General features: G+C 46.5%; 1 protein-coding gene across 1 annotated transcript; it reads right to left on the bottom strand.

Moving 5' to 3' along the window:
* On the bottom strand, positions 1 to 26,853 carry LOC102437790 (serine/threonine-protein kinase mTOR-like; the record flags this gene model as incomplete). Its single annotated transcript, XM_006108289.2, has 24 exons — positions 1 to 66; positions 840 to 975; positions 1,418 to 1,492; positions 1,979 to 2,051; positions 3,148 to 3,230; positions 4,611 to 4,733; positions 5,344 to 5,491; positions 6,137 to 6,272; positions 8,261 to 8,435; positions 8,655 to 8,789; positions 9,182 to 9,364; positions 9,553 to 9,675; positions 9,962 to 10,060; positions 10,361 to 10,457; positions 11,399 to 11,499; positions 12,110 to 12,358; positions 14,509 to 14,626; positions 15,776 to 15,891; positions 19,827 to 19,958; positions 20,058 to 20,183; positions 23,296 to 23,403; positions 23,589 to 23,666; positions 24,856 to 24,971; positions 26,753 to 26,853. Coding segments are annotated over 24 exons (2,897 nt in total), but the record flags the coding sequence as incomplete, so codon positions are not given.
* Between the last annotated feature and the right edge of the window lie 935 nt (positions 26,854 to 27,788).

Raw genomic sequence — 27,788 nt, 5'->3', positions numbered from 1 at the left:
CTACTGACTGGCCAGCAGAGTAGGAATCTGTCCTTGTCCGGGATCGCTTGTTGCCTTTGGTATTTGCTAGAGAAAGAAGTAAAGGGATGATTAAAGAGTGCCTCAGACTTTGACTTGAAAGTAACTTGGCTGATGTGATATTTTCTTACAATCATAAAAGCATAGTATTTCCAAAAGCTATATCCTCTAAGACAGAACCAAAGGTGTATCACTCAGGAGTCGTGGGTGGATGTGAGCATGGATGTGCAATCCTGAGGGACGCTCTATCGTCGGGTTGGAGTTAGAGAACGTAAACCAGATCTCCTAAGGTAAAAGCATGACTTAATCGCAGTGATCAGACTCCTCTTGTTAGTGAACTCTTCTTGGTAACACGTTAAGCGCCCAGCCTGTTTTGTCTTCCGGATGGAAAGTATAGTGTCAGTCACCGGTGACTGACTGGGCGCTTAACGTGTTAATAAACTTCGAAGGAGGTGGGAACAAAGGGCAGAGGGAGATATTGCTGACTCAAATCACAACTGTTTGCATTTCCTATCAAAATTCCAGCTTGTTACTCTACATAAAACCTAAACAAACAAAAAGCACTGAGGTACTTCATTTATACTGAAAAATATTTTAGATAATATTCAAATTGGTGACTGGAGTTTTATGTTCTGGTTAATAAAAATACTTGAAATTCATTTCCAAACACCAGAGTACTTTGTGAAATGTAATGCAATTGCTCAGTAATACAGCTCAGGCTCCAGGCTTGAAAGGCCACAGGCTGGTGAAATGTACTGAGTCAAATACTCCTCATTTGGGAGGGTGCGGACTCCAGCTCCCAGGCACATGCTAATACTCACTGTCCATCAGCCTCCAGTTCAGCAAGGGGTCGTAGACAAAGGCTTCCAGCACAGCCATGACGCTGTCCTTGTGTTCCCGAAGCACTTCCATCACTGTGTGGCATGTGATTCTATAGTTGCCATCCAGACCAGTAACCTGCACAAGGGCCAGAGCCACTCACCACACAAGTCACTGATACTGGCCCCTTAAGGCCTCAGGACCAAAAGTCAGGCAGTCGAGAGGGTCCACCACCCCCACTGAGGAAGCAGACACAGGCCAATACCCATGTATCAGGCTGGGAATGTCTTCAGAGCAAGGGATCAGTGAGGTCACAATTGTGATTCATGTGACATAAAAAATGGTAATACTTTCAAAGATTGATTATTTTTATTTTATTTTATTATTTTTTTTGTTTTTTTGTTTTTTTTTTGTTTTCAAAGATTGATTATTTTTAAAACAATGGAAAATACCAGAAAAAGACTACAAAAATACTCCAGGCATTTTGGGGAACTGGTGAGCTCTAACAAGCAAGTCTGTTGTCAGGGTTGTAACTGTATTGCCCCTATTTCAAAGCAGCTTGTTACCAATATCTACTCACCTCCATAGCATTGGTCAACATTCTTGTCAGTCTAAATGGAATCTTCTCTGGGAATTTCTCTCTGGTCATAGCAACCTACAGGGTGATAAAGGGAAAAACCCAGTCCAGTCGTTAGATTGTTTTCTTTAGCTAATGCCAGGTAAATAGGGGGGCTTTCCTTTCCTTTCTATTTCAATTAAGCACAGAAATGAAGTAACTTGAGTTTAGTGAGGGGACTTGAACAGGGATTTGAAAGACAACTAAGAAGAAAAAAAGAGGGAAAGAAGAAACAAAAAGAAAAAGTGTGCATGATGCTCAGGCCTTGGACCGGCAGGCTGTGCGGAGGATGAGGGTCCTCCATTCAAAGAGGCTCAGTGAGTGAGTGGCCCTTACCCCAAGGGCAGTTTGAATCCAACTAAACCAAGTATTAAAGAGCATGGATTTCATTCTTTAGACTGACTTCCTAGCACCTTGGCAGGAGAGGCAGGGGTGAGCTTGAGTTTGCCAAAATGGTCAGAGGAGGGTGAAAACTGGTCATCCGGGAAGGTGAGCTTTCTGTGCTGCTCTGGAACATGTGCTCACCTCAAAGCAGTCTCCAAAGTCAATGTGCAGGATCTTCCCACTCAGCCGGTCCAGCATCAGGTTGGATGGGTGTCTTTGAGAAACAGAATAGAGACCGGGAGGGTATCAAGAGAGCAACACTGATAAATAAATCACCAAGTATGTGATACTCTAGGCCACAGGTTGGCAAAGCACAGCTGTCAGGCCAAATCCCGGCCCCCACCTGTTTTTGTAAATAAAGTTTTATTGGAACACTGTCATGCTCATTTGTTTAAGTATTGCTCCAGGATGCTTTTGTGCTACAACAGCAGACATGAGCAATTGTGACAGAGATCGTATTATATGGCCAACAAAGCCAAAAATATTATCTGGCTCTTTAAGAAAAAGTTTGCCAACCCCTGCCCTAGGCCTGAAACAGGATTTATCTGCGTGAATCACAAGTTGCCCACGATACCATGATAATCTAGTCACAAGATAAATTGTTCCTGGCAGCGCTGGCATCTCAGAGTGACAGGCTCTGTCATTACTGCTCAGACCTATCACAGGGCCTCATCGCCCTGAGCCCCGAGCCCATCCAGGCAGGACCACCTGAATTCTGTAAACAGGCATTCTGCTTTTTTAAAAAAACACAAGTATTTATTATTTTTGTGTGATAAAATTATTTTTACTCTCAAATAAGTGTATGAGACATGATCCCAGGAGAAAAAATAGTGGACATAAGAGAAGTAGTTTTTAAAAAAAGTCTGTTGAGTCAATTTCTGAACATTCCTTAACTACTATTCCAGTCAGTACATTAAGATGAAATTTATTATGAAGAAATATTGGCAGGATCTACTTTGGTTGGTTTCAATTACAGAAATAGAATTATTTATCTTAACATAGTGGTGATTGATAAATGTTTATTGAATCAATCAAATCAACTGGATTTAATATGGTTTTTTAATACATGAAACCAATCTATGCAGAAAGTAGTACCCTTGAACTATGATTTTCCTTCCCTTTAGTTTGATGTGTTGCTCGCAGGCACGGATAATAAATAGGAGACTAAGGTTGATGCCGCAAAAAATGCCTAAAGTACAAAATACAAACATTTACCAATGGTCAGAAATCTCACTGGAAAACAAAATAAAACCATTCAAGAACACCACATGGGGAAAGAAGACTTAAAGAAACAAATCAAACTCACTCACCTATCTCCCAGGCCCAAAATATACCCAACCATGGACATGACAGCTAAAGAGCGGGTATAATTGGTTCTTCGATCAAACCACACCTAGAACACAGGAGCATGAGTGAACCAGGCTCTGGAAACTTTAAATAGTTTCCACATAAGTGTACACAATCAATTATTTGCTTATATTCTATCATAAGCAGTTAGAATGTAGAATGGAATAAAGATCCTATTCACAATTATAAAAAATAATAAACCATGCTCAAAATAAACTAAAAAATGTGCAGAACTTAGATGAATAAGTAAATTAAACTCAGCTTAGAAATGTAAAGACTTGAATAAATGAAAATATCTATTTAAGGATATCCACTTAAGATTGTCAAGATATCCTCCCAAATTATTAGATACGTTTAATGTAATTCCAATAAAAATTCAGTGGTACTTTTTTGGGGAACCTTGACAAAATGTTTCCAAAATGTATCTGGAAAATGGTCAATGAGAAGAGACTTGTATTAATAGTACGGTACTTGAGGAGAAACAGGTAGAAAGATCAATGAAAGAGAATAGAAGCTCTAGAAAGAAATCCAAAGGCATATAAGAATTTAGTGTATAACGAAAAAGGAGCCTGGCTGGCATGGTTCAGTGGTTGAGCATCTATTTATGAACCAGGAGGTCACGGTTCAATTCCTGGTCAGGGCACATGCCCGGGTTGCGGGCTCGATCCCCAGTGTGGGGCATGCAGGAGGCAGCCAATCAATGATTCTCTCTCATCATTGATGTTTCTATCCCCTCTCCCTCTTCCTTCCTCTCTGAAATTAATAAAAATATATTTAAACAAACAAACAAACAAATAAAAAGAATCTTTTAAATAGGGGAAGGATGGGTTATATGGTAAATATTGTGGCTAGTCATCATAAGAAAATAAAATTTATATCCTAATGCTAGATTCCAAATTGGATTAAAGATTTAAATGCAAAAACAAATCTTATAATTATTATGATATATGTAAAAAGATATAATCTTGAAGTGCAGAGGGCCTTTTTTTTCTTTTTTTTTAATTAGGGTTTTTCTAAATATAAAGCTAAAGGCACAAATTTTAAATAATTAAAAATCTGATAATTTATAACTTTAAAAATGCCTGTATATAAAAAACAAAACAAAATTCAAAACCAAGGAACATACCATTAACAAAATTAAAACAGCAAATAAACAGGTAATTTATAACACACATGAAAAGGATTTAATCACCTTAATATATAAAGAACTCAAATACTATCATAAGTAACAGGAGAAACATTAAAGTACTAAATCTACATCTGCTAAAGTGCACGGCTTACCCATTTAATCTTTGTAATAAAAGATTGCACATAATCTCCAGCTAATCATGACAGAATGCGCCCACAGGAGCATGAACACGAGAAAGCCTCCTGACAAGAGTGGGTGCCAAAGTGCAGCGTGTGCGTGGAGCCGAGAGTGCCGTACCTCGGAGCTGGGGCTTTTCAGCCACAGCAGCTTGGCCAGGTCGTCCCCGGCTGTGTTATTGACGGCGTGCTCAAACACCTCGACCTTCTGCATCAGAGTTAGATGATCGTAGTCAGGAGCCATCTGTAACAGGACACAACCATTCTGAGAAAGCAGCCCAAGACAAGCAGCTTAAATCCAGGAAGAAATAAGGCTGAGGTCGAGGCAGAGCTGGTTCCAATTTCACCACCACAGCCAAAAGGAGAAGTGAAATAAGAACGGTGCAAAAGAAAAAATGGGAGGGGCCACTCTCACCTTAGGACCACAGGAGCTGCCAGAGCCTGAGGGTAAAACATCAGGCCTCACAGCAGCACAAGCCCACTGTTGAGAATGAGAGCACCGGAGCGGTCACGTTTCTGGGTAACAATTCTTTCTCATCACCTACACAGCTCCTAACATTATTTCTCCACAGGCCAGGGCTGTATGCATTGGGTACTCTAAGTCATACTGTGCAGTCTCACCTCGGATGGTGAAATCTTAAATTTTGGGCTTTAGGGTCCTTCTGTTTCTTAGAGAAGGTTGTCTTCTTTAGGACTGATTTCCTTAAACCTTCTTTAATGCCTAATTCCCTCAAATCGATTTTCAGTGATGGACATACAGAAGAGCACAGAAAAACAGCTTTGCATAGCCTTCCCCACCTGGTCAAGTTCGCTCCGAGACGTTATAGGGCTGGGTCTGGCAGCGCATCACATACCCGCAACATGATGCGATGCTCAATGTTGAGAAGGATCTTCTTTTTCTCCCTGTAGTCCCGGATGAGGGCATGCAGCGTGTCACAGTGGGGGACCCAGCCGATGAGGCCCGAGTTGGTTGATAAAGGAATGACTGCATATCTCTGGATGCTGGTGCCCACAGGAAAGCAGGATTATTGTACAGTAAACAGAGTACACCTTTGACCGCTCACGACACAAGCAAACTAGTTTCAATGAACCCTCTGCACAGGGCTGTTGTGAGGTGTGTGATGAGGGCATTGGCAAAGAATAAGGCATCACATAAAGATGGTGCACTGACAGTACAGAAGCACAGCAGTCTCTCAACCAGCCTAACAAACTCAGTGCTTTGAGGGGAAATTCAGTGATTATTTCTAAGCCTAAAATAACCTCTCACATGTTCCAACTCAGCTTAGAAATGTAAATATTCATATTCTTAAAAGAAAGAGGGGTAAAAGTACAGAGGATAGGAAAGGTCTGGCTGGGCTGGAACCCCACCTCAGCTACAACACATCAAATTTGCAGAATCTCCAGTCTAATGGCCACAAAGTGTTCCATTCTGGATCCTTTGGAGGTTGTTAAAGACACTTCACATGCGCATACTCTAAAAATATGGAGGATTTTTCTTTTTGTTTGATACCTTGGCTATTGATGGCTTCCTGTCACGTATATATTTTTCTTATTTTTATTCATACAAGAACGTGACTACATGGGAGGGATGTAGGAAAAAACTAGGAGACTTCTCAAATCATTGCCATTTCCATGCATCCGGAATACCTGAGGTTCTTCCGAAGAGATGTTGGGTCATTGGCCAGAAGGGTGTTAACCAGGCCGAAGAGCTGCATCACTCGCTCATCCTGCCGCAGGTCTTCATGGCCCTTCAGGAGGAAAACAAACTCATGCCCGTTGCTGCCTGTAAGGAATGGTAGGAGCAGTTAGTGGAGATCAGAGGGTCTTAAACCTGTCAGGGAGTAGACCACCACTGTCTTCAATAGATCCTGCAGACTGCATATTAAACACCCTAGAATTGATAAAAAGAACACAGCCCTGCTTTTGATGTTCCCTCAATGTGATGTTCAAATTAAAAAGAGCCTGACATGTGGCTCAGTGGTTGAGTATCGGCCTATGAACAAGGAGGTCATGGTTTGATTCCCAGTCAGGGCACATGTCCAGGTTGCAGGCTCCATTTCCAGTAGAGGGCGTGCAGGAGGCAGCTGATCAATGATTCTCTCTCATCATTAATGTTCCTATTTCTCTCTTCCTCTCCCTTCCTCTCTGAAACCAATAAAAATATATTTAAAATAAATAAATAGCCCTAGCCAGTTTGGCTTAGTGGATAGTCAGCCTGTGGACTGAAAGGTCCCAGGTTTGATTCTGGTCAAGGGCACATACCTGGGTTGCAGGGTCCCTGGCACTTATTGGGGCGCATGCAGCAAGCAACTAATTGATGTCTCTCCTTCCCCTTTCCACTCTCTCTAAAATTCAATGGAAAAATATCCTCAGGTGAGGATTAACCAAAATTAATTAATTAATTAATTGAATTTAAAAAGCTTTGTCTTTGAGGACCAGGAATGATTCTTTTTATTGTATTTTAGAGAGGGAGGAAGGCAGAGAGGGAAACATCAATGTGAGAGATACATCGATTGGTTGCCTCCTGTATGAGCCCCAGCCGGGGATTAAAGCTGTGACCTTCTGGTGCATGGGATGATGCTCCAACCAAATAAGCCACACTAGCCAGGGCAGGACCAGGAATGATTCTGCATAGAAATGGTCTTCTGAATGTTTCCCTTCCCAACACACTCTGGCCTTCTCTGTCCTGCTCTGACCTGAGAAGCCTGGCCTCTCCAGACTGTATCACCTGGGCCCCCAGTTGGGCTTGGCCAATGAGGACACTGGCAGGAGGTAAGAATGCAGGAAGAGAGAGAGAGGTCAGGGTATAGAATGCAGGAAGATAGAGAGAGGTCAGGGTATAGAATGCAGGAAGAGAGAGAGAGAGGTCAGGATATAGAATGCAGGAAGAGAAAGAGATCAGGGTATAGAATGCAGGAAGAGAGAGAGGTCAGGGTATTTGCCCAAAACCCAGCCTGGCCACAGTTCTAGAAGCAGCTACGTCCCTCTACCTGAGCTATAGCTTCTGGTGGTAAAAGCCCTTGATGGGTCTGGAGAGTGGGGGGAATAGCTTCTCACTGTTGGTTCTCCTAACTCTGCTCACACCTCTGGAAACAGCTCCTTCATTAGGTCTCTTTAAATATTGCCGGGAACCTGACTGACACATGTTTTAGTATTAGAAGATACCTGTCTGTGGAGAGACAATCACTGTGGACAAGGAATTGGTGCTGATGAATAATCACTGCATTTAGAAAACATGAGCATTAGTACTAAAGGCAAAAGACCGCAAAGTGCCACCAGAGTACTTAGGCCTCCCAAAACTCTCCGACAGGCAGCAAACCTCTCTGTGAGAATTCATTCCCACTTGTTTGGATTTTACACAATCATTTCCCACAAAGACAGGCTGTGATGGTAAAAAAAAATAAGAATAGTCCAGAGCTCAGAGGTCTTCCTTCAATGTAGCCTGTCACGTCCACGCACCCTGATGGCTCTGTGGGCCTCACCAGTTCCCCCACCGCTGCCTCAGTTCCTCCATGCTGCAAGCTCACAATGCCCCCCACTTGGTTTTGTGCAGGATCGTTATGCTTCACTTACACAAGTGCAGCTCTGTGAAGGACTAGGAGTCCCAAGGAGGATGGAATGAGGAGAAATCCACTTGTCCTCTATTCCCCTCACAGTAAACACGGGCGAGACGGAGCATGTGAAAGATTAGTGTGAACGGCAAGCAGTAATTTCCAAGCTGGGGTAGGGGTTCAGCCAGGGTGCGAGGGAGACGCACATAGTGGTACCTACCCATAAGTGTCAACTTCCGGGGCCTCTGCTTGGATGTGATGACTTGCAAAGATGGTGCTATGGACTGAATGCGAATGATTGGCTGGTTGGGGTCATATGTTCCTGGAACAGCCAGCTCAAGGTCCCGGCACATCAGAAGTTTGGGGGAAACATATTGCAGCTCTAAGGATGTGAGCTGTGAATAATTACCACAGGGATTAGTTTTCTGCCTCCAGGGAGGAACTAACATGCAATTTAAGTATTTTTTAATGAATTGCTAATAGCAATGACTTGTCCCAAATTTGCAAGTACAAGTAAAAGCAGATGCTTCGGGATTAGTGTTAGAACATTTGCAGGTAGTAAAACAGAAAGGACTATAATGACAGTTAATCCTGCTAGAACCTGAAGATCCTACCTGAGGCAGCTGCTTTGAGATTCGTCTGAACACATGGTAATAGAGGTCCCAGGCTTGGGTGAGGTCCTTGACATTCCCTGATTTCATGTACTTCCTGCACCACTCTTGGGCCTCCATTAAATCTCGACCATATGCCTGAGAGGAATGCAGGGGAAATTCACAAATGGTCCCGGGTGTTGATTTAAGCCGCAGGCTAAATCCCAGCAGACAGCAGCACCCCTCGGAGCACACTGGCTGGGAGGCAGCGGCATGGCTGGCTCAACAAGGGCCGCTCTGCAGCTCTCCAGTCCTGGAGCTCCCAATTTCAGGATGGCTTGTTAGGTAAAGTAGGATCTCGTGACGGATCGTGTGGTTTTCCACTTAAAATTTTGGGGGGGTTTATAATTTAATGACAATTAAATTTCTGGTGTTTTTATATCCTGTGACCTCTGACACAGTACAGCTTATTCAAGTCAGTAGAGAGGCTAGAAGGAAAGGGGTCTGACAAAGGCTCTGGGCCATGTCTGCCAGGCTTTGCTACCCCGTACCTGGTTAAAGGATGTCTCCTTCAGCGTCTGGGGTCCCCGTTCCATCATCGCGTGCAGGGGCTCCAGCACCTCAAACATGCCTTTCACGTTCCTCTCCCCAAAGTACAAACGAGAAGCTTCTTCCAGGCCTTCGTGCCACATCTCATGCCAGAGGATGGCCACTCGGATGAGTTCCTCACTCACCTGGATCCCAAAGGGGAGGGGAGAAGACCAAGGATAAAGGAAACTCAGAATGTCTTGGAGAAACAGAAGGTGCTCTTTCTGGCAGCCAGAGGGAGCATGCGGCACTGTCATGAGGAAGATAAACAATAGCTCAAGCCCTCTGGCCCGGCGACCAGGGTCAGTGGAAGCCCGCACTGCTCCCGACTCACCATCATGGCCTGCTGCACCAGGGTGTTACTGTGCTCGCACATGTTCTTCAGAATCTTGTTGGCTGCATTGTGACGGGCTGTGGTCGTAGACTTAGAAGCCACAGTCAGGGGGTAGATGAGGGCCTGAAGCAAACAGAGAGGAATATGTGCAAACATGTGTGAAAGGAGCCTGACACTAACTTTAAGGAGGATGACAAAAGAAACTGTATGATCCTGATGCTCGTTTGAGTACCAGGCGGGGCCACCGCTCTCTGAAAAAGGCTACTGGGATGCCAGCGGGGCAGACGCTTCTAGCAGGATGGGGGGCTGGCCCCATTTCCTCACTGTCTCTGGAGTAACTTTAGGAAAGGCTGAGCACCAAAGCAAAAGGCAGCTGTCAATGAGCAACTTGCCCAAGGTCTCCACATACCTGGGGGTGGTACCGACCAATGTCTGTGAGAAGCTGGTGAATGAGGCGGCCCACCAAGGGCCTGGGCGTATCAATTCTTGCAATGAGCTGAGGTATAACCTTTATTAAAAAAAGACACAGTTATGCAGCATCTGAGCCATGGAAACAACTCTGGTTATTCTGGGCAAGGACTAGCTCTTGTCACTTGTTTTGGTAGATTCTGTTGGGCACTGAAATGGTTCATTCCCTTCAGTTCTCTAAAAGAAACTAACGAAAATATGAAGTCTGGACCTCGGGACCGATCCCTACTTCCTCACCACTGTACTCCCTGCTACCTGCTACTCCCAACACTGCTTGGCTCTAAGAGGAGATGGAGGAGTGAGAGCTGACCCATGCTCACCTGTAACCAAGTGCCCTCACCTGTAACCACGTGTCTATCTGGATGGCTTTCACCCCTTCCACTAAGGCTTCATTTACATCTGGCCAGTGACCATAATCAAACCATAAGGTGAGGACTCTGGAAAAGAAAAATGAGAAAGTCACAGGACATTGTTTCCCGGCGTCTGTGTTTCTCACCTTTAAGACTGAGAGGAGCCCTGACCGGTTTGGCTCAGTGGATAGAGCGTCGGCCTACGGACTGAAGGGTCCCGGGTTCGATTCCGGTCAAGGGCATGTACCTTGGTTGCGGGCACATCCCAGTGGGAGGTGTGCAGGAGGCAGCTGATCGATGTTTCTCTCTCATCGATGTTTCCAACTCTCTATCCCTCTCCCTTCCTCTCTGTAAAAAAATCAATAAAATATATTTAAAAAAAAAAAAAAAGACTGAGAGGAGAAGAACTGGCAGGACCTCAAATCAGTGGCTCTCCAAGGTGTTTGCTCTCAGGACCACTGCGAGTGGGTGGGTGGTGGGGGCCGCAGTGTTCGACTAACACCACAGGATCATCCCAAGTGAATAATCATTGCATTCAGATAAGGTGGAGGGATCACCATGGTACAAGCTCAGAAATCTAACAGATGGGCCCATGGGCAACACAGGGATAATCTTTGCACAGGTACAAAGAGTCGCCTAGACACCAGTGGCAATTCAGAAACCTGACGCTTGGCCGGCTGGATATCCCAAAACAAAAGGAGGCCGCCCTTGTCACCTGCAGCCTCTGGCCTGGCGGGTCCATGCCATTTATTTAGCCTCTCAGAGTTGGCTCTAAAGCTGAGGGGAGTTCACCAATATTTCAACAAATAGGTGAGTTTCTTCTTCTCTATGGGACAAACCACAGGAAGACTCCTCAGGCCACTTCTCCTCCTTAATCTTTGCAGGTTTCACCCACAGGGGTGGGGCCTGCTCAGCTGTTCCTCTTGGATGTACTGATGGGGGTGGGGAAGGGAAGGAGCACTTTATGTATAACGTCTGTGTTCTGCCATTCCCATGGCCTACCAGTTTCCCCTTCCCATCCCTGATACCTGAGAGTATCCTGGAGGTTGTTGCCTCGTGACAAGGAGATAGAACGGAAGAAGCCTTGGACGGCGGGGACAGTGTACATCAAGAGGGTTTTGGATAGATCCTGTAGAAACGTATGTGTTAGTGACACTCTTGTCTCAGCTTTCTCATCTGTAAAATGGGCAAAAGCATACTAACAGCACCCACCTCCAAGAGTGGCAGTGAGGAATAAATCAGGCAATGCATGAAAAGCCTTTACATCGGTACCTGGCGCATAGCAGGTACTCAATAAATGGCAGTGGTGTCATAACTGTTATTACCTTGGGGTAATGGTGGCTTCCTGAACAGAGGAGGTGGGGCTGAATCTCTGAACAGCCCAGGGTACACTCTGAACTGACAGCCCAAAGACAGAGGAGGATCCCGCCGGGCTGTCCTCAGAGTGGACCGGCAGATGTGCACGGCCACCCACACACACAGGTGCAGGGCCTTGGGAGGATGAGCTCATGCCCCGGAAGAACGACAAGGAACTCGTTCTTTGGCTCGGGGCTATGTCAGCTCCCCAAACACAAGGATGCACACAAAAGCTCCAATGATGCCACACGGCAAATAAGCAATGCTTTCTAGCTCCATCTGGCACTTTGGAGGAAAGCCTCAGATTCCTATAAGCCCAACCACGTGTCCACTCAGAGCGCCTGGTGCCTGAGTCGGTCCCCGGAGGAGGAAGGGCTGGGTACCTCAGCGACCTTCTTCTGCAGAGGAGAGGGTGTAGGGCTGTTCTCGCTGCTCTCAGCCTCGCTCTCGCTGTTGCTGCCCTCAGTGCTGGTGGCGGTGGTGGTGGCAGCTGCTGTGCTGGAGGCAGTGGTCGTGTTGGTGATGTTGGCCCCGCTGGCGTGACGCAGCTTCTTCTTCTCGTCGCGGGCTTGGTTCTGATGTTTGTAGTGGAGCACAGCTTCGAAGTTCATCACTGCCCACGCGTGCCAGGCCTGGGTGGGGCAGAGTGGGGACAGACAACAGGCTGTGACCAACAGCAGCGGAGCGGGGCTTGGGCATCAAGGGCTGAGAGCCTGAGGACAAAGCTGAGGAGGAGCGCTGTGACTGCCCTTCCTCATTGGTCAGTGAGGCCAAACTTCAACTCAGCTCGATGTGGCTCACTCATGTTGTGGCACCTACTGCATTTGACACTGTGGTGAGTGCTGTGGGGGAAGGGCATCTGAGAGGAGCAAGCCCTGGTCCTGTTCAGGGACCTTCTAGTCTAGGAGGGGGCTCACTCACAAACCTGAAGACAGGCAGAATGCGACACGGGCAATTAGAGACGGACGATGGGAATTCCAGGGACAGGGCCTGGAAAGCTTCACAGAGGGATTTGGGGTAGGTCTTGGGCAGCCTTTGATGGGCAAGGAGAGAACAAGCGAGAGCAGCGGTCAGGACTTCCTGGCGGGGGGAGAACAGGGACAAAGATGCAGGTGGGGCCAGCACAGGAAACAAAGAAACTGATGTGACTGAAGCTTAGGGTGTGTGCAGGACGGTGGTGATGGGAAGGCTAGCCAAGTGGGGGGTCAGATCACGGAGGGGCCGGCATATCAGGCCCAGGAGGTCCCGTTTCATTCGGTAGGAGATGGAGCTTTCCTTTGGCAACAGTGCATAAACCAGATGATTTCAGAGGGCACAGGTGCAGGGCAGTGATGGTGAAAGCCTTAACCAGATCATGTGACAGTGGGAAAATGAACACATTTACAGCACCCGGACATTGTGGAGGGTGAACTTCGCTCATCGTCTAGCCCTCACACCTGGCAGCTCAATGGCTGTTTGCGGGAAGGAACCTAATGCTTACTGGATAAAAGAGGACTAATCACACCTGAGGTTTGGGCCGCAGTGATGCTATGGCACAGCACTGAGTGGTGCAGGAAGCCTGAGGCCGCGTTGGATTGGGCGCCTAGTAAGTTTGCAATTAGACTTTCTAAATAATCATGAAATTCCTTTGTGTTCCTTGCTAAAACCTTCCTTTAATAAAAACGTGTCCATTTCTTCTCCTAAGCAGAGAGACTCATCATAAGTGAACTTTACTTGATGAGTAAGAATTCTACAATGAGCAGGTTCAGTTCTCCCACATCCTCATTTACTCAACCAATACCTCTTGTATATCTACTATGCACCAGGCCCTGAGCTGGGGTACATGGTGACAAGACAGAAGCTGTCCCTGCAAGCACAAAGGACTACACCACGGATGGAGAAGACAGCATAAACCCATACTAGGCAGGAAAAATCTAAAATTTCTAGAAGCAGTTTTTTGTGTGTGACTTGTGTTTTTCCTAAAAGTTGGATGAAGCAAAGTCATCTGGTCAGGAGACAGCTCAAATTAGTACGGTTCCAGATGTTTAAGGGTTTACTGGATTTACTTTTCCAGCCCTGGACTGAAGCTGTCCTACAGTATGCTGATAGCATGAAATGGGCATTTTTTAATAAAGATAAGATTTTTGTTTTAGATGCTTCTGTGATCTTCAGATACAAGTTTAGAGCCCCGGGGGATTAATGCACAAAGCGTTAGCAGGTTAAGAGGATACGGGAAAGAAATCAGTGACATCTGCTACACCAAGCAGCTATTACCAGAAGGCCCCTCAAAGTACACTTCCAAGAACTGCTCCTCTATTGTCAGTCGTATCTTTTATGCATTTCCTAATTCTGTTTATTTTCTTGAAAAGTTTCCTACAGCATAACAGGATGTTACCCAGAGCTTTCCAATAAAAACAGAGAAAGTTAAGTTCTTAGATGAAGAGCAGGCAGGAACGGAAGTCAGAAAGGAGCTGGAAAGGAACAGATGACCCAAGGGAAGATAAAGCTCCAGAGATTAACCATGTGTCCAGATGCTCCTAGGAAAACAAGCAGCTAAAGGGCTGGAAGACAGCAGCCATGTGTGTAATGAAGGTGTAATAAATCTTTCTCAAATAAAAGAATCCATCTTTCTACACTGATTATACTTCTAAGGGGCCTGAAAACCGGCTCCCGGCACTCAAAGTAGCAAATTCACAGTATCAGACCGGCTGCCAATCACAAGCACGAAGGAGCACAGCGGGCTGTCGGGTGCTGGGGTGCCATCTGGAGAAGGCAGGGCTGGGAGCCCCGCGCCCTGCGTTACCTTGTACCAGCTGCGGTCGTGCTCCGTGGCAGCGCTGTAGTACTGCAGGACTTTGGGGATTGTGCTCTCATTGATGCCCTGGAGGTTCAGCTGCCACTCCCCAAGTTTCAGGAAACACCTGGAAACAGAGAAACAAGCCCCTCATGTTGCTCCCAAGGAGTTATGGTGGAGAGCACTACAGCCTTTCTGAGGTTACACTTGCTCTCAGGAAGCAACATGATAGAACCAACAGAATTGCAAACTACATGGGGTGGGGTGCGGGGGAGGAAGATGGGCGTGTGGGATAAATTTTTATGGTATTACTAGAGGCCCAGTGCACAGATTCGTGCACCGGTGGGGTCCTTCGGCCTGGCCTGTGGGGATCGGGCCAAAACTGGCTCTCCAACATCCCCCGAGGGGACCTGGATTGCGAGAGAGCGTTTCTCAGGTGACACACATTGGAATTGGGCTCCCTCCTCTCTGGTTCTGGGTGCGTCAGCCAAGAACCACAGCTGCCAAGTCACCGCAGCTCGGCAGCTCCTGCATTGAGCATCTGCCCCCTGGTGGTCAGTGTGCATCATCAGCCGGTTGAAGGGTTGGCTTAGGCTTTTATATATATAGATCTTTTCTTCTTGACCTTTATCCTTCAATGCTAGCTTAAACCAGGGACCAGGGACAGTAGGTTTGTATGGACCTATCTTTCCCAAATCCAATTTTGTGGGTGACAGTAGTGAGAGTAATTTCCTTATTGCCACATGCCATATGGCTTCTCCCTCACATTCCCTTCTCCTCCATTCTTCATAGTGACAATATTCACAGCTAGCATTCACTGACTGCCACTCTGTTCCAGGTACTGCTCCAAATGCTTGACAATGTATTCTCTTCGTTAATCCTCACACCACTTAATTCCACCCTAGAAAATAGGAACTCTCACTATCCCCTGTTTATATGATGAGGAACTGGAGGCACAGAGAGGTTCAGTAACTTAGCTAAAGTCACACATCAAATCAGCAGCACATCTGGCATTTGGAAACAAGGAGTCTATCTCTGAAGCCAGATATCCAGGAGGGGAACAACACCTGGGTGCTCAGGGGCTGCTGAATCCTGTGGAAATAAGTAGCAGAGGCTTGGAGCAGCACAATTTGATGGCTGCCTGGGATCCCTACAGGAAATGGTGAGAGATGTAAGCAACTGGCTGCCCAAGAAGCCTCAAACATTCCCCTTGCTGCAGAGGCTGCTGGCATGACAGGACTGGAGTGTGACTGGCCCTGGCCAGTGGGGACCTCACCGGGCCATGAGCTTGTGCAGCTCCTGCTTGTGCTGCTGGTCCTCGGTAGCGATGGCGTGCTGGGCCTGCTGCTGCATGGTCTGAACGAAGTGCTGCATGTGCTGGAAGGCATCGATCTGTAGCAGGACAAAGACACAGGGAGCCACTTGGCATGGGGCCCAACCTCATGGGAAATGTCACAGGCATGTGAGCCAACCCCTCTCTAAACAGAGCACCTTGAATGCAGGGTAAGAACTTACTGGACAGAGGACCAGCTGGGCATGTTGCTGGGAGAAGGCTGGGCTTTTCAGGAAGATTCATATTTTTTCAACCCAAGTCTCAGCTCTCCTTTGCCAACTGTAATTACTACTTTAATAAGCCTTGGAAAAGCTACTTGCCTGGCTACCCGAAATAACAATTCATATGAAGTAATTTGAAATAACTGCTTACTTCACTATCAATATATTGCCCTGGGGGAAATTAGGCTTATGGGGAATTATTTCAGCTAGTAAAACTTTAGTATTTGTTTAAAACACCGTAGGTACCTTGGACACTACAGCAGAGCAAAAACTACAGTTAAAAAAATCTGATTGAATTCTCAGTACCCAAATCAGAACACAGAGACAGGCAAACCCTCCATGCATCCACGGGGAAAAGGTCACTAGCTAAGCAGATACCCAGTTGAACAGGGTGGCTTAGCAGCAGTATCTTCAGAGCAGCCTCAAGCAGTTAAATCTTTTTATGCAATAGGATTTCATACCAAGTGAGCAGAGGGCATTTGGTTAGAAACAGAAGTTCCTGGTAAACAGGAAAACAGACATTAGGAACAGGTAGCCGAACTAGTGAAGAGGAGAGACAGCCAGAGATCTGGGAGTCAGTTACAAGCCATCTGTATAAGCCTGCCACATCCAGACACACAGCATCCTGATAAATTGAGTCCAATACATGAGCCCACAAACATCAAAAGCACAAATGGAAAACATGGTGAAAGTTCAATCTTCTAACGTAGGGAGGAGACACAGTATGTGAGAATGTAAAAAAGAGGCTATGTGTTCTTGGCTGCAAAAGAGGAGGGAATAGAATAAACACTTCAAGTAAACAAGGTCAGAATGATCTTAGAGTAAATCATATGAGTCTTCTTTAAAAAAAAAAGAAAAAGGAAACATGTCAGTGATGATGGCTTGAAGGAAAATGAAACTCCCTGGCGTGGGGGCCATGGCCAACCTCAGATACTTCTCAACATCAGGAAGTACTTGGTATTAATTTAAGAGTTAGGGCTGGCACAACTCCCTTGCAAGTTGGCCTGCGTCCACCCGGACCTACTTTTCGTTTTTTTTCCACAGTGGCACTCGTGCTGACCTTTCTTTTTCTCTACCTGAATAAAACTTGCTTTGTTCTCACTCCAATCTGTCCTTGAAATCTTTCCTGGACGAATCAAGAACCTGGAGGTCACCTGACGTGAAAGGTCCTGGGGCAGGGCCAGTCTCTGGTGTAGAAGTAGTTGGGTAAGAAGATGAGCCACTTGTGTGCTCTGGAATAATGGAGTCAACCATAACTCCTGACTATGAATTCGTATACTGGCCCCCAACCTATGGTTCCAGCCTACAGGAACCATACTATTTATGAAGTATGTGTGATGGGCCATGTGTCAGGCACTTCACCTAAACTTGTACAATAACCCTTTAAGCAGGAAGACTTGAAAGCTGACTCAAGACATTCCAAAATAAAAAAATAAAAATAAAAGAAGAGCTAGGGCTAACCCCGAGCCAGAACGATGTGACAAACACTTTATCAGGCAGCGAATCCATGCATGAGGACAGGGCAGACACACAGATGTTCCAAAAGCTAACAAGACACCTGTTTCCCTGACAGCTGCCTTCGTAGAGTTCTAGTACTCACCACTGGCTTTGAAAAATGAACTACATTAGCATCCCACACCTGGGAAGTGATAAATGTTCCTTTAGTTTCCTTTCTATGAGAACTGCACTGACCATATTTGAAAGAAAAAAACAAGAATTGGGAGACAGTACTGAAAAGATCAGTCACTACCAGGTGACAGATCACTCGTGTGACTAGTGTGCGCATCAAGCAGGTGAGAACTAAACTGGGAACTGGTGCCAGAAGCTTTCAGAGCCCACGGTTAAAACTGTTTGGGAGATGCAACAAGGTGCTGAGCCAAAAATAAATTGCCCCAACTGGAGAGGCTGGGTATTAGTTTGGATCTGAAGCCCAGTATTAAGTTTAGTGCGTTTATCCAGTGTGGGAGAATCTAATCTCTCTCTACTTTGTGGCATGGAGGCAACTTATTTGCAAGGAATTAAAAATGCTTTTTTTTCTCCACTCCAGGAAGTGAGGAGGAGAACAAAGATTCTTTCTCCTTACAGATACAGAACTGTCATTGAAGGAAGGGGCTTCTGTCAGGTCCAAGCTTTAAGCTGGGCATGGTATTCCTGGTTCTTAACTGCCTGCGGGTTTCTGGGCAAGACGATAGAGATTTCAAGAAAGAGCACACTATTGCTAAATTCTGTGAAGCATTCTGACTGAGAAAACACTACATGACATACGCCGGTGCCTGACGCTTTCCTGCAGAACAGGGCTGCTCTTCCCCAAACACTTGCATCTGCCTCAGGCCAGGCAGAGAGTCCGTTTACAGTGGAGGAAAGTAAAGCTCACAGAGACAGGTGACTTGTTCACTAGCAGTTATTCAGCGGTCAGTCTCCTCTGGGCTCTCCCGAACTCTTATGAAGACGTGCCATCTCTAGCTCTGGGCTCGAGGTCCCAGCACCTCTCTTTAAATAGGTTTCTAAATTTTCACCCATGTGGTTTTATGGTCTCCCACCAGAACTCGGGTTCCTAAGAAAAGGCCTTAATCTGTGGAGAAGTTAGGCTGTGGTCCTAAGCTGAAAGAAGCCACTCCCTGGTTGATATATTAGCCAAAGGCTCCTTCTGCCTGCCTTCGGCAAGACATTCAAAGACTTGGAGGCTGCACATAGGAAAGAAACCAGACTACATTCAGATCCAGCACCTTCTGTTTTTCTCATTTGCCTGGAGGGAGGTCAGGCTTTGAATCAGAACTGCTTTGGCTTGGGAGGCTTACAGAGACTGAAAAAACACAAACCAAAACAGAAACCCAAAGAACAACAAAAGAAAACAAAAGGAAACTTGGGCCATTACTATTGAAGTGAACCCCAAAGACTCAGTGCCTGGGTGCAGGGCTGTCCACCCCACTCTGGGTGGCTGACACAGTCACAGGGTCAACAACCCACAAAAGAAGTCAATTTCTAGACGCAGTCCAAGGATCTCCCAAGTACGCCGTGGGCAGGCACGACTGCGGTTTTACCAGCTCTCTGGCAGCCATGGCTCTGGTGGCTGCTCCACATTCCTTTCTCACCGCAGGCCCCACTGTGGGGGCCCCGCCTGTTCCACAGGAGGAGGCTGAGGAGCCACAGCAGGTACTCATTTTGCCTCCAGGGCCTACTTTCTGTTCATCATCATCACCATGCAGGAAGCTTGCTTAATAGAAACTACAACCCCCCCCCCCCCCAGCCCCCCAGGAGGCACATCCGTCTCCCAAGGACCTGTCTGTACGTAAGGCAGGAGGAATCCTGCACTGGCTGCAGGATGACTTTCCTGTCCCCACCGGCTTCAGCATCGCACTCTGGGTGCTGTTGCTTTTGAATCCCCAACTGCTGACAGGAAAGGAGACAAGCAGTCTGAAACACCAAACTGGTCTTGTGGAAGTTCATCAGTGTCTCACAAACATGCTGCTCGTCTAGGTACTGAACAGCCCATCTTCTCTGAGGGATAGAAAGTGCGCTTTTTCTACGTTCCAGCACATTCTGCTTGCTAACATAACTGTGATTAAAATCACTGGTTTGGTCAATGGTATATATGTATCTCCCTGAATATGATTTCCTTTTTGAAATCAGGCCAAATAGCTGCCTAAGAGGAGCAAAGTCCCTGACATGATGGTGTGGACGCCGTTATCTCTGGGGCCTTGAGGAGGCAGTGAGGCTGAGCCAGTGAGCCTCCTGGAGAACATGGCCTGCTGTTGAGGGATCCAGATACAGACCTTGCGAGCACTCTTCCACATGTTTTTCATGTAGGCGTAGGTCACCTGAGGGTGAACTGTTGGCAGAGGATGGTCAAGCTGCCGAGACGGATCAACTCCCAGGAGCAACACCAAGGTTTTATGAGCAAGAGCCTTCAAAACAAGAGAGGTCAGGGTATAAACAGGACCGGACCAAGCGTGCCATTCCTTCCTCAGCGTCCTCCCCCATCCCAGGGTGGCGGGGTTACTCACCAGCCTGCCACTCTTGCCACACAGACTTGCATACTTGAGCCAGGTCCTCATGTCCTCATGAGGGTTGACCACAAGGGACCGCACCATCAGGATTTTCTGCCAGTCCTCCACAATACGCTGGCAGCCCTGGAACATTCAGAAGTGAGGATTACATATGTCCTCACTTAAACCTCCCCACCCCACCCCCCACCCCCAAACAACAGGGAGATCCACCCTGAAACAGAAAAGAGATTCATTTTTATAATCTGAACTTTCTCAAGTGACAGGTACTGTGTGTGATTGAAACCCCTCTCTGGGACTCCTCAAAACTCGAGAAGCAGAGAACAGGGACTCTGGGACGTGAATCCTGACTCTGTCACTTAGTATCTGTGTGACTTTGGACAGGTTACTGAACTTCCTGTGACTTATCTGTAAAATGGGATATAAACAATACCGACTTCATAGGGCTACAGTGAAGGTTAAAGGAATTAAATTATTTAAGTTTCTTTTCTGAATTATAAATACATTTTTAACTTTTTTCTTTGCTTTAGTCTCTCTAGTTGAAGATGACTATCACTGACAAAGAAATTAAACGTATCATTCAAAGTCCAAAAAACTAAGTATAAAAGGAAGTGTAAATAATTAAAATTTCACACGGTGTTGTTCGCAAGTTGGTAGCACTTATTTTTCTGGTTATTAGAGCCTAAACCAGCACTAAGACTTTCGTCCTTGCTTATGCTTAGAGTCTTTCCTCCCCCCCAGCTCCCGCCATGTTTTTATTAATTTTAGAGAGTGGGAGGGAGAGGGAGAGATAGAAACATCAATGATGAGAGAGAACATCGATAGGCTGCCTCCTGCATGCCCAACACTGGGGACTGAGCCCGCAACATGGGCATGTGCCCTGACCAGGAATCGAACCGTGACCTCCTGGTTCATAGGGCGACGCTCAACCACTGGGCCACGCTGGCCCGGCGAAAGTCTTTCCTCTTCATTTTTGTTCGTCTCAGACTGAAAACTACACATATAAGGGGAAGTGCCTCATTCATTCACATGTATGCATTTTTTTCATTAAAAAAAAGTGTCTTAATTGTTATCAAAGGAGCCAAGCTAATCTTATATCCAAAGACTTTGAGAGCGCAGTGACTTCTCCTTTTCCACCTTCACTGATCAGTAGTCAGACAACCATTAGGGGAGATGAGGAGATGGTTTTTGAGATCTACCGCTTCATCGGTGAGTTCCATGAAGCCAAATGAGCTGTTCTCCAAGGAAATAGGTCTAAAAGTCTGGGAGCAATGATGGCAGGCTTTTCAACGTGACAAACAGGACACAGGCTGAGCCCAAATAAAGAACCCAAGGCAAGAAGAGACCCAATGCCACTAGGGTTGACCTCTCGCACTGCCCCAAGGGAGATGCTGGCTGGGGATTTCAACGTAGATGACTTGTGCACAACATGGCAGTTTTCCAGCCTAGGCAGTTGGCTGAGTGTTTTGACAGCAAGCCATCCACAAAAGCCAAATTTCTACCACAGACTTAAAGCTTTATTTTCAGGCCTTGGACCATTATCTTTCTATCCCATTAAGTGTAACAAGTGATTTGGAAAGTTAGAAAAACAGGAAAATGTATACTGAGTGAGTGTTTTGGAGACTTCTCACCATCTGCTAGTTTCTCCCAGATGTTGAAATAATTTGGCCCTGGTCAGCCAAGAAACATCCTGCTGTCCTGAGATAGGAATGGTGAAGTCTTAAGATGATGACGGTATCTTGGACACAGTAAAGTCAGACCTGGGTCTCCCCTCCCCAAGACTCATTTAGTCCACTCCCCTTCCAAATCTCCCACTGGATAAAGTCCCACTGTTAGCCTGGCACACTCACCAGATCTCTGGTTTGGAAACTCTTCGCCCCATTACAGGCACTTAAGAAACCAGGGTGTGTACCAGTCAAGTGGGCAATGCTTGCTCTTTTCTGGTGTCCAACAGACAATTTTCCATCAAAACATTCACTGGGCATTTCATAATTGCTAATAAAACATGTGAAGGAACTACATGTGCTCACTTCAGAGCATAAACGACTACTATATTCACAGACGATCCTCTGCCCGCTACTCTTTCCTCTCCAGTGGAATGTGCCCTGAGCTGCTTAGGCAGGAATGCAGCCTGGAGTCAAAAGGCTTTGTCACAGCCTACTGAAAGCCTGGAAGCGCAACCTGGATTGACCAAATTCTGAAGACAGAATTTAGGTGTGGACTGGGCCAAGAGGAAACAGTTTAAAACGGAGGAGGCTGAATATGACAAGCAGGGGGACAAGTGGCTTCTGAAGTGGCAAAGGCTGTCTTTGCCGATGAACTTCCCCTCCTACCTGCTCAAGGCATGGGAGAACTGCCCTTTCCAAGAACACCTAAGACTGCTGAATCCCAGACCTGGAATCGACAGCTCCACATGCTAAAAGGATCAGAAATGTACGATGAAGACACTGATGGAGGACATGGAAAAGCTTCTCTAGGACTGGACACTTCTGTGAAAAAGTCTGAATAGAGATCATGGGATGACCATGACCCGAGGAACTGTACACGGCGGCACTGGTCAATGAGAACATCAGGCAACGCCATGGGAAGAGCTGGATGCAGGTGACCAGCGGCCGGGTTTAGAGCTGTGGTGCTCAGTGCTGGCCATCCACTGGAATCAGGCTAAAGAGATGCTGCTCCTGGGTCTCTCCCCGGAAGTTTGGATATATTTGGTCAGGAAAGTGGCCTGGGTATCTGAATTCCTAAAAACTCCCCAGCTCACTCTATTTGCAGCTAAAACTGAGAGCCACTGATTTTGAGGTGAAGATTCTCCACTGGCTGGCCTTAAGTGCCACTTATTAAACACATTTTCTTCACCCGGCTGGCATGGCTCAGAGGTTGAGCATCGACCTATGAACCTTGGAGGTCATGGATCAATTCCTGGTCAGGGCATATGCCCAGGTTGCAGGCTCGATCCCCAAATGTGGGGCATGCAGGAGGCAGCTGATCAATGATTCTCTCTCTTCATTGATGTTTCTCTCTCATTCTGTCTCCCTCTTTCTCTCTGAAATCAATAAAAAAATATATTTAATAAAAAAAGACATTTTCTTCTATTCCCAGAGAAGAATAAAAGGAGGCTAGAAAGCGGTAGTCCTCATAGCTAAAGGCTCAGGTGAAAAGCCTTTGAGTGGCTTGCTTCGAAGCAAACAAGCCTGTGAGGAGGGCGGGCTGGCCACCGAGGGCTTTCTACCAGGCTCACCTGCAGCCGCTCCCACCAGATCTGGCGGATGATCTCGCGTCGCTCGGGGACAAGCTTGTACTGGATAACCTCCTCTAGCTCGGACAGCATGTGGCAAGAAACCATGGCCTGACGAAAGCAAACCACATTCCAACTTAGTGTCACATGAGCCATCCGAAAGCCAGGCTTCATTTCAGTCACTCCTGGTGCAGGGTGTCTGCTGAGAACACGCAGGCATGTGCTCAGCAGCCCGTGAGTCCTCAGTAGCCCACTCTGAAAAAAAGAGCTGAATGGGCCCCTAAAACGATACTCACCCCGTATGCCCGACTGTAGCTCTCTCCCGCCATAGCAGTTAACTCAGCATCCAGCAGGTCCCTGGCTTTGTCGATGCACTAGGAGAGAAACAGGGAGCCCCTGGAGTTGAGTGCTGGACTTGGGAGCTGAGGGTAGTGCTGTTATTTTCAGGCTTTTCAATGAGCTGCAGAAGTTACCTGTCTCACTTTAATTCCAATGATAAAGATAAAAATTCACCAAAGAAGGGAAGAAACCTCTTCCTAGAGCTGAACGGCAAGGGAAGAGTACTGGTGTCTTGGAAAAGACAGAAATGTATGGCAACCAAAAGCTTAACATCTATGGTAACACCCCAAATCTTGGGTAATGAGGGAGGGGAAATGTGTGCTTAGAATCACTGTGCTCTTGCATATCAAGAGGACAATTTGGGTATCTACCTGCTTTCAACTTTTCCTTGCGGGTCACATTTGTGAAACTGGAGTGTGCAAACACTCACGAGGCTTGGGGTGGGGGGTGGGGTCATCTCTGGCTGAGAAGAGGGTGCCTCTGACATTGGGAGAAGAATGTACAAACGGGGCTTTGGGCCAGTGACTGGATGGCCCACGTCTCAGTTCTTGTCACTAAATCAAGGCCCCAGGGACGGCCAATGGGACTGCAATTGCAGCCTCCTCTGTTTCTCCAGTTAAAAACCCATCATGCAGAGCTTTTCCTTGTTTGAATGTTTAAGGTTAATTACTATGTCCCCATCCTTTAACTGCTCAGGTCATTTACCCAAGCACCTCATTCAAGACAGTCTGGTGCCCGACAGGGTGGATGTGATTGCTTCATTATGTCATTCTGCAAGTCCGCACAGGGCTTTCAAATAAAGCACTGGCTTTTCTGGAAGGTCATCAACGTGCGACACACCTACAGAACCAGAAGACACCTGTGACTGATTTCTGCCGCAGGGGGGATGGCTGATGAAACAGTTTCTCTCTGTGGCAAGGACCGCCAAGGCAAGTGGTAAGAAGGATGCAGTGATGACATTGCATCCAAGAAGCTAACTCCGAAAGCGATGCAATGGTCCCTTCTGGAACACACTTGTCCCTCTCTAAAGGAAAGAGGCCCCGGCTAATGTGCTGGCAGCCTGCTTCTTCTGAGAGTGATGCTCTCTGAGGAGCTCACTGAACCGGACTCCAGAGCTGAAGGGCAGCAGCCTGTTTGCACAGGCACCATGTGCCTAGGAACTGACAGGCCACACATAAATACCTTTTTCTTGCTAGATGGTCTGGGTACACATGTGGTTTTTACCTGTTGTGCCAGGGAGAAGAGGTCCTGATGTAGCGCCAGCACGGCTCTGTAAAATGCCCCATCGTGGGTGTCCCGAGGGATCATACAGGTGTATTCCTCCATGCTGTCCCACTGACCTACACACACACACACACGGTGGGGAGGGAGGGGGAGAGAAGCATTAGGGTGGCCAACTTCCTGGGCTAAAGGCAGCATCTCAAAGAGACCTTGTCATTGTTACTTGCACTTAGCTTGGGGTTCAAACGAGACAAACTTGAGCCTGATGTATCAAAATCCTACAGAGAACCCTCCACACTCTGTGAGGTTGAGCAACCCATTCCCACAAACAAAGCCACATCTGTCTTCTGAACATAGGACTCCACGCTGCCCCAGGGAGCTCCATGAAGGATGGGAGGAACGGCCTGAGTGCGAAGCCCGCATGACAAGAGGGTTTGATGCAGTACCTCATTAACCTGGAGAACTTGCTCAGGTTTCTCTAGGTGAGATGGAATGGCTTTCTTCCTCACTAGTGAAGCATCTCCCAGTTCAATGGTACATTGGAAATTACATTTCCCCTTAACAACTGAAAATGGCCATTATCCAGACAGGGGACAGGACTAGACAAATAGTTTGCCCGTCTCACTCTGGCAGTACCTTTGCCTCGGAAGGGAGGAGATAAATAGAAAGATGGCCTAGGTCATGGCACAGTAGCCTGTGTCGTGGCCGAGTGGGAAAATGGTTGCAGCCAGGAATGCAGTTGGAATAGCTTCCCCTGGTGGGGTGAGCATGTATCGAATGCCAGGGGTTCTAAGACCATCTGCAGAAAAGATATCAGCTTCATTAGCTGCAAACTGCAGGGCTGCCAATTTCATAAGGCATTTTCCTGCCTTTCACTCCTGCCCAGCAGCTCATCCATTCTCTATGCCTCTGGGTAAAAGCAAAATAGCAAACAATGACTCCTCAGGAAGTAATTTATTTTTGAAAAATGTGTTGGATCCAGCCCAGAGCTCATGAAAGGAAAGGCTATAAGCTCTGTGACTCAAGAGGGATAGAATGTGGGTGGAAGGTTATGTAACCTTCCTCGGGGCTTGATGGGTGAAGCTCTTCTCCTGCAACATCCTCTGGACCCTCCCCCTCTCATTAACATCTCTGGAACAGACACTGGTCACCCTCTCAACTGGGGGTTGATGTCAGAAATCTACAGTCTGTGGGGGTTAAAAGGAAACCTCTGCTTTCAAATACTTGAAGAATGGGAGTAAGGCAGGCAGCAAGGAGGAGAAGAGAGAAAACAAAATTGCTAAAATGTTTATAATTGTTAGAGACAGTGAAAGGAATATGGGGGCTCAATAGATGATCTTCTTCACTTTTATATGTGTTGGGAAAGTTAAGAAATAAAAGGAGACAGGCAGCTCTCTTCTCTCTTTGTTCCTGCTTGGGTTAAAGACATGATGGGTGGAGCTCCAGCAACTGTACTGGATCATGAGGTAGACTGAACACAGAGGCCCCATGCAAAGCAGAAATATGGAAAAAGGCTAATGACAATGGAGACAGAATACTAGTCTGGGAAGTCCTACCTTGAGATTTCTTTAATCAGAGAAAAAATAAACCAGTAACTTGTTTAAAGCAAAAAGACAAACCCAAAACAAAACCAAATACACCTCACGAAGTCATCTGAATTTCGATGCTTGCTCACTGCTTTCCTTGGCTTCCCCGTGCAAAGCCATTTTTACCCAAGTCTAACAAGTTAGTCAAAATCATCCAGTAGGGACAGATGCAAAAGACAGGCGCATAGACTGGTTGACACTTTTGCAGATCTGACATCCTACCTGCAGCCGCAGTACCTTGCTTTCTTTTCTGATGTGAGCACCCAGCCTCACTCTCCCCACACTGACTAGGGTGCCTATGAGGGAAGCCTTACCTAAACCCCATGCAGCTGCAGCAGCCATCCGGGCCATCTTGGCTTGGGTCTCATCGTTAACCAGGGTCCACTTTTCACAGCACTGCTGGTGGAGCTGCCCCCTGGAGGGAAAGAATTATACGTTTGGGTTAACCAAAATCACCTCTATGACTTGCAGCTCTTTTGCCTCTTGGGTTAGCTGGGGGCCACAGAGGAAGTGGGTGATAGGGACCTGCCTTGAACCAGGAGCCTTTAAATCAGTGGTCTCAACCTTCCTAATGCCGCGACCCTTTAATACAGTTCCTCATGTTGTGGTGACCCCCAACCATAAATTATTTTCATTGCTACTTCATAACTGTAATTTTGCTACTGTTATGAATCATAATGTAAATATATGATATGCAGGATGTATTTTCATTGTTACAAATTGAACATAATGAAAGCATAGTGATTAATCACAAAAACAATATGTAATTATATATGTGTTTTCCGATGGTCTTAGGCGACCCCTGTGAAAGGGTTGTTCGACCCCCAAAGGGGTCGCGACCCACAGGTTGAGAACCGCTGCTTTAAATGAAAAGCACTTTCAACTGGATCACACGACAGAGAACTGACTGGCAATTTGTTGTTCCTATGGCCTGGTACTCATAATTTATCTGAAAGTGAGTTTATCAAAATAGGGACCATGTCTAACTTGATGCGATGTGAAATGTCCTGAACATCTGGCCCCCTTCATAAATATTAAATACCCTCTCTTGCATGCCAATGAACTCTAGCTCATTCCCTTTGGCAGGCTTAGAGAGAAAGCAATCTGAAGAGACACATCTGGACATTCATTTTTAGCTCAAAGATATAGGGAGAACTGGCTCTTCGAAGGATTACACCCATGGTTGCAGGCTGAAATGAAACTCAAATGAAATCAATCTGCACCGAAGGAAGAAGGCTCTTCAATGGTCATATGTAGACGCTGCTTATTCTCAGAAGTTTGCACAATTACCATGAGTATGGCTAAAGACTATGAGATATTGAGATTATGAGTGATCTCAACAGACTCTGG

This window comes from Myotis lucifugus, unplaced genomic scaffold (genome assembly GCF_000147115.1).
Source record: "Myotis lucifugus unplaced genomic scaffold, Myoluc2.0 scaffold_2030, whole genome shotgun sequence".
Lineage (NCBI taxonomy): Eukaryota > Metazoa > Chordata > Mammalia > Chiroptera > Vespertilionidae > Myotis > Myotis lucifugus.
The sequence above is the reverse complement of the archived record's forward strand: the minus strand, read 5'-3'. Positions and strand labels throughout refer to the sequence as shown.